This window comes from Morone saxatilis, unplaced genomic scaffold, assembly GCF_004916995.1.
Source record: "Morone saxatilis isolate NCDOM2014 unplaced genomic scaffold, NCSU_SB_2.0 Contig3, whole genome shotgun sequence".
In the NCBI taxonomy this organism is placed as follows: Eukaryota; Metazoa; Chordata; class Actinopteri; family Moronidae; genus Morone; species Morone saxatilis.
The window spans coordinates 23,635,988-23,643,417 of record NW_023339873.1 but is presented as its reverse complement, the minus strand read 5'-3'; the positions used below and the strand labels follow the sequence as shown (position 1 = coordinate 23,643,417).

Genomic DNA, 7,430 nt, shown 5'->3' with positions numbered 1-7,430 from the left:
AAACACAGGCAGTATGAGTGCTCGCTGACCCTTTCTAATTAGGGTCACAAGAACACTAGATCAGAATCAGAACCAAGCTTCCTGTCCCAGTATGTGTGAATGTGTTCTCACTACAGAATGCTCTACATACCTACAGAGCAGACTGCAGGCCTTAAGGACCAATATAGCAGTTCTTTTTGCATAGAGAATAACTGTAACATTCATTTAGCCAGAGCCCGTAGATAATAGTTCAAATCAAGTAGAATTTATTCCAAAAAGAGGTAAGAAGGGGTAAGTGTTAGTTGCACGTACAATTAACAACATCAACAACAAATGTAGATGTGCTCATTAATAACAGCCTGGATGTGTGTAGATGTGAGCGTCTGCAGCATTTCCAACAGACTGGATGCCAAATGTTCTCCACAAGTGGTGTGAACAGCTCTGAACGGACACAGGAGCAGAAATGAAGAAGGAGCATTTTTGGTTCTGCTTTGCATCTTTGGTAAAAGGTTCACAAAATCTGAGTGAGGGGCTGAAATACAATTACAATTTTGTATAGTTAGTATATCAGTTAGTTTTCATAGAAACCATATTAAAAAGAAAATGGACACACTATAAATGTGTCACCATTTACTTTGCAACAGCTGAACAAAGTGGACTTGTCATTCAGTCCGGAGACCTGGCCTACAGGAGTTGGCGTAGTACTGCCCAGCTGCGTGGGGCTAGCTGTACGGACAGACTTCCCTGGAGCTCAATGGGTTCCAACGTGGGGTTCAGACCTGTCCTCAAGCGAACACTGCACAGGTAGCTGTCCGTCTGCGCAGAGAGATCCTTCGGGATGGGGATCTTCAGCACCTCATCTGCATATGGGCCAGGGTCCGGGACACTTCATCCACGTAATCTGAGACACCAAAAAGCAAATTGTGTTCACTATGTGAAAGTATCCGACTCCACTCAGTGGCTTGATGTCATTTATTTTCCCTTGTTGTAGATGGCTGTGTGCTCATTGTTGCACTCTGAATATGAGCTTTATCTTACTGAAGGTTGGCTGTGCTCTCTCTGGCCTCGCTGCGCACTCTCCCGTCGGTTCTCTGGCTGATGCCGCTACCTGTGGACGTCCTGCATTCTCATTGAAGTGCAGTGCTACCAGGTATAGCCTTGGGAGGAGAAATGATAAAAGATAAATAAAGATGGAGAGCATGTATAGACGTTACAGCATTCAGACAATGCTTTATTTTCACATAAAGCGTCGCAGAATGTGGGCCCCCAATGTCCACTTATCACCGCGCTGTATTAATAAGTGGACATCGGAGCCCTTTTCCTTTGTTCATTTCAGGAGTTGCACAGCTTAAGCTCTGCACAAGGTCGGTTTTGGTTTGGATGTGTGTGCATACTCCTATTTCTAATAATATAGCCGCTCTTATTTACCTGCACAGCATTCCAAGAAAAGGAAAGACAACATTCTTGGGCGCAAAACGCAGAATGATTCTTTGAAAAGCGTCGAGCGACGAGGTCGGGTAGTGAGGGCTCAGCTTCTCCACGTCCTTCAGAACCCTCTTATTGGTCAGTACCTTCTCCAATCTACAGAAGGCTGGTGTTCCTGTAAACAAAGTTTTTTATCATAAATTCAAAGTGTTTAAAACTCTTACAGTAACACTGGCTGCAGATGATAATGTGTACACACCTGCGGTCAACCATTTGCCCTGATCCTTTGTAGTGTGGGGTGGATGAGAACACTGGGGGTCCTCGTGGGTGTGGATGTCCCGGACGTGGTTCAGAATGGACGTCCACTTTGCTGCTCTCTCTGGCACTGATGTAGAGGAAGCAGCCGTCCAGTAGATGTGGTTTTTTATACTGAGAAGCCACTTCTTTAGTTTCTCACACTCCTTGTTCTGTGAGATCTTCAACAGTTTCTTGGACAACCCTATCAATAGCAAAAGTGTACACGAGTCACTCACAGATATACAGCGTATATTAATTACAATATTGATATATAATTATAATATTCTACAAATGATACACCGTCACGTTCTAGCTAAAAGTCCAACCTCTTTCCATGTGACACACGTTGTAGTATTGTGTGATTCTGGCCTCCCTGAGGAACCTCTGGCCTCGGGGGTGACGGTCTGTCACAATACTATCCATAGTAACACCCCGTTCCTCCAACAGAGCAAGGCTCCTCTTCAGGCCCTCTTTCTCCATGTGGTAGCTTCCACCAACCTCATTACTCTGATTATAAAAGAAACACAGTTAACCATGGCAGCCCCTCTATTGTAGCACTGACTGAACGTAGCTGAGAGCAGATCTCCTCACTCACTTGAACCAGCTGTAAATCAATAACAGTGTTGCTCCTCAGGTCCATCATTGTGTAGCTGCCAAACTTGGCAGAATGTCCTTTAAAAACAAATACATTACTTTTACATACATTATCTTTTATGTATGATTGTATGGTGTATCTATTTTTTAGAAAACCCTGTGATGTAGTGGTTTGGCTCTCTGATCTCTGCGTCTTCAAATCCCACCAAGATCGCTTCAGAAACGGTGCGGTGGGGGGGGGCTGCTTGATGTTGTTTACGTGTGTGTTTTGTTTTTATACAAGGATACAAAAAGGTGTTTCTCCACTTGAAATCTGCTCTACCCTGCCTCTGACTGACTGACCTCTGGTGTGAAGTTGATCCAGACCGGATTGTCCGTGCTGTTTCTGTGTGAGACTTTGTGTGGTGCCCGGTGGAATTTGAGGGTAACACGCAGCGTTATGTACCTGCTAAGTCAACCCTCAGGTCACCATTAAGGATGACATTCTGCTGCTGACTGAGCTGCTCCAGCATGGTATCCTGCGCCTCCTTCCATCTGTGCACAATCGCAGGCTCTATGTACATCCGAGCATGCCTTCGAAAGGAGTCGTATTGAAACATCTTCAACTGCATTGCCCGGAAGATCTGTGGGAGAAAGAAACAGACAGGACAGGCACCAACACGTCACATTCCCGCTTACACACAGGGCACACAGCTCAAACAGCTCCATTAGGCAGTTTTCATACACAGTGTAGGTTGGTGTCTTATGGACAGGGCGGGAGGATCCCATTCTGTTACAAAGACATCAAATTGACAAACATTGTCAGATTTCACACACTGGTTGAGCTACGATAATTAGAGGACTCTAACACAAACTGAATATTAAAATGTGTAGGCTGAATGATCGGGTAACTCACGTCACGTCTGGTGACTCAGACGAGGCTGCGGGAGAGTCCGCAGGGTCGTATGTACAATCAGACGCTTCTTCAACATCCGATGATAAGCTGCCTTCAGAAGGGTTCTCCTCTTCCTCCAGTTCCAAACGAGGTCTCTTGCATGGCCTCTCTAGTGGTGTTGATGCTTGGAATAGCTGTGTTGCAGTGAATGCAGCAGTTGAGGTGCCAACATCAGTGCAGGACACTGTTTTCTGTGTACCTCAGATGTAAAAACAGACAGAAAATCCTAAAAAGTCTGAAGCAATTGCTGCTTATTACTGGACAGAAACATAAGGAATCATATCACACAGTAACTGACTGTCCACTGACCTTTACTTCTGACATGAGTTTGGAGAGTTTTGATTGAAAGCTGTGTTCCCACTGTGCACCTCTTTGGTGGGTCCGTCTGGCACGCCACATGCTGCACCGCAGACAACTGCCCTACTGTGTCTGCCTAAACACCAACAGCAGCGACATTAAACGCATGCCTTTTTCTAATGTCACAATACAGACATACAAACACTGCGTGTATAAGTGCAGATATAACTCTAATTATTAGGATATTGGACAGAACACAAGCCTCCCAAACACACACCTACAAGTGCAGTAATAGCAAATAAATCTGGCATAATAATTTGAAGGCAGTTTTCCATTACTATTTAGTACCTTGACAGGTTTGTTATTGTTCCAGTGCAAGCGTTACACTGTTGGTACAGTCAGATGTTTTTAAATTCTCAGATAGCATTAACAGGGTTGTGTGTCTGTGTTCAATTTGGCGTGTATCTGATCCACCAACCAGCACTTATTTTAATGAGAAATCCTTATTTTTGAAACGGTCCGCCTCTCATTCCCACAGTTCTCCCACTGAAAGAGCACAGCTACAATGGAGGCTGAACACAACGAAGCAATAAAATGCAAAGATTGGACAGAATACACTTATCTTACTACACTATCTTTATGGAAGAAGACAAATAACGGCCTTTAGCTCGTGTTTCTTGAGAGTTAACTGTTGTTACAGGACACATTAGGAACTGTGTAAAATTGGGACATTTTCTTAAAGGGAGTTTGGCGCAGGTAACATTAGCTTGTGGTTGAATTCAAACTGCTATATATACATTTTAATGTTCTGTCACCACTACAGACATAGTAAGTGCTAGAACTAGTATGATAATGTTGCCTGACATTGACTGCTGTTAGTTATTAGTTTGAATAACAGTTGCAGCTAACAGCGAACAGCGATATATATATATATGTGTGTGTGTGTGTGTGTGTGTGTGTGTGTATAATAGCTTGGTGCCGCACAGCCATAGAAACACACAATATGTTCAGACACTTAAGTTACTAGTCCTTCGCCCGCAGTCCTGCTCCGGATAGTTGGCACGGCCCCCCCTGTCAGGATCAGTCTGCTTACCATCCCCGCGTTGTACCCACCCAGGTTGACAAAGCAGTCAGACAGAAAGTGGTTAGCGCACACGTACACTTTCTTTCGGACTGTAGCTGGGTTGTCCTCATTGTAAACAAACTTTATCCACTGAACTCTCAAGTGCTCTGCGGCTGGCAGCCGGTGCAGAGACCGGTGTTGGGCTGTGCAGCCGACAACAGAGCAGTTCCGGGCTTCCATCTTACTGAAATCTTGCAGGGAAAATAATGGCGGAACTTCCTAAAAAAGTCTTCTTCTTTCCTCTATTACTTTTTCTACTACTATTGTTACTATTACTACGCCTTCTTCTTTTTAATCATTTTCTTCTTTTTATTCCTTTTCTTCTTTTAGACCTCTTTACTTCGACTTCTTCGATTCTTCTTCTACTACTATTACTATTACTATTACTTTTGCTTCTTCTTCTTCTTCTGCTGCTGCTGCTTCTTCTTCAAGGCAATTTGCAATCTCAACTTTAAGGTGCATGTCGCCACCTATCGTACCGGAGTATGTAGAACAGGGTCTGTTTAAGTTTACATTGGTCTTAAGTTAATAAATAAATACATATGTTATATACCATACTATTCAACCATATTCTACCAAACAATCCTGTGTTTACTAAGAAATATATTACCCTCGCTGTGCTTCTTCTTTTTCTTCTTCTTCTTTTTCTTCTTCTTCTTCTTCTTCGAGTTTTCTGGCAGATTGCAATCTCAACTTCAGGGAGCATTGAAATGAATTAATAACAAAAAACATCCAACCTATTGTACTATATTCTACCAAACAATCTTGTGTTTACTAAGAAATATATTACCCTCTCTGCGCTTCCCACACCTTCTCGCCATTCGAGATCGACACATTGCATTATTACATTTATATTATACTACCATTTTCACAGTGCACACATACTTGTGAATCTACTTTCCCCAATAGAAATAGTGTGTTATTTGTATTCTATAGTACCCTCAGTGTCTCCAGCCCACCATTTTTGACAGATATTTCCTTTTTGCATTCATTCTTTACCCCTTTGCTTCATATTTAGTGTTTTTTGAGCCACCCTGTCTGCAAATTCATTACCCTAACTCATACATGTGCAGGTACCCAACAAAATTAAACACATCTCTGAATTATACATAAATATTGACATTTTCAAACATTAAATCTTCCTTAACTGACTACATAGAGTCAATACACAGCACTACTCTGTCTGTTCTGAACACCAATAATTGCAGCCATCATCTCAGCTGTATAAACTGATCGTTTATCATTATTCTGTTTCCTGAATGGATTTGAAATTGTGGAATCCTGTTTCTACGTGATCCCTTTGATCTTTTGAGCTGTCAGTAAATATCTGTAGGTAATTATTATGAAGGGGAGCTAAATCTGAATGGCTTGATAAGCTGTCTTCTGACTGAGAATGTGCACAAGCACTGAAAAAGTGAGTTTAGTATAATATGTCCCCAAACAGTGCAGCACTCAGACACTAACAGCTGGCTTTAGATATTTACTCCAATTACTTGCAAATCTAGCATCCCTATATTCACAAAATATATATATATTATCTTTTCTAATTTCATGCTCAGTTTAATCTACATCTTTAAACAGACCGTTTTAGAAGATACAATTGTTTGACGGCATGTTGAGAGTGTTGCTGTGATTTGTGGATAAATTGAGAAACAAATGAGGTGAAAGAATTTGTCCCAGAGGCACTCCTCATCATCAGTACAGAAGGTTATTGATGTTAGCGCTCATTTCCACTGCAGGTGTGTGTGTGCTGTAAGTGAAGGAGTGGATTCACTTGTATGCAAGGCTGCAGTTTCCATAGCGATGCAGTGTTTTTTATAGATCCCAGTACTCCCTTCAACAACAGTTTGACATGCTCTGTGGTAATTTGGTTTTACACACACACGCACACACTCCTGGATGATAGGTTGGACTGAATTTGAACCCACCACCCCGTGTTCTGATTACACAACACACACATCAGCAGCTTCATCTGCCTTTTAAAGGAGGAGAGAAATCACAGGGGTGTGCTGAATGTAGTGGATTTGTCACCTCCTGCTAGTTAGACATTTTTATTGAGTTAGGCAAGTCTTCAGTACTCCCACACAATGCTAATGTACGTCATACATAAAGCATGATTCTGTCTCGGAAAGCTACAGATATGATCGGACACAGCCCCCTCCTAATCCGATGTCAGAAGGGTATGCTGGGAAGGGGTTTCTGAAGCTATCTGACCATCCAGTAAGCACCTCTGACAGAGCATACAACCAGTGCTTACTCTAAATAAAAATCTTAAAAAAACAACAACAACAACATTCCAACAGCTGGGGTGCCAAAAAATAACTGAACAGTAATGTTATTTACAGATACAGATTTTATATGTTATTTTACATTATACATGTACATTCATTTCTTTCATATATTGTAAAAATAAAGAGAAAAAATAAACAGATTTTCTTTAACAATTAATTTTCTTGGTGATAGTGAATTCTGGTTCTTATTAGTGATCCTGATCATTTGGCTCTGCTCAGCAATAAGAGTTGGTTCTTTCAGCTCCCAAACAGCTGACTTCATATATTCAGCCCAATTTAGCAAAGTTTTGACAATGATTGGTGCGTGCTCAGTGCACATATATAATTTAATTATACTGCACCTTAATAATAATTAATAATAAAAATAATAAATAAAAAATAATTTGTAATATAATAAAATGTAAAATAATGTTATGTTATATGTTATATACTCCTGGTGACATGGATTACGGACTACCTCACGGAGAGACCACAGTACGTCAGACTGAAG

General features: G+C 41.5%; 1 protein-coding gene across 5 annotated transcripts; it reads right to left on the bottom strand.

Moving 5' to 3' along the window:
* Window positions 1-222: 222 nt before the first annotated feature.
* Window positions 223-5,040, bottom strand: LOC118337309. Of its 5 annotated transcripts, none has more exons than XM_035674266.1 (9): window positions 4,640-5,040; window positions 3,539-3,662; window positions 3,191-3,428; window positions 2,297-2,918; window positions 2,028-2,208; window positions 1,664-1,903; window positions 1,408-1,579; window positions 1,018-1,136; window positions 223-880 (listed from the first exon to the last, which is right to left on the bottom strand). In XM_035674266.1, exons 4-9 carry the CDS (start codon window positions 2,342-2,344, stop codon window positions 828-830), a joined length of 813 nt encoding a protein of 270 aa, XP_035530159.1. In that variant the 5' UTR covers window positions 2,345-2,918; window positions 3,191-3,428; window positions 3,539-3,662; window positions 4,640-5,040; the 3' UTR covers window positions 223-827. The 5 variants fall into 5 exon arrangements, with proteins under 5 accessions (XP_035530159.1, XP_035530158.1, XP_035530161.1 ...); XM_035674265.1 differs by having other exon boundaries at window positions 4,687-5,040; XM_035674268.1 differs by having other exon boundaries at window positions 3,191-3,420; window positions 4,687-5,040.
* Window positions 5,041-7,430: the final 2,390 nt, after the last annotated feature.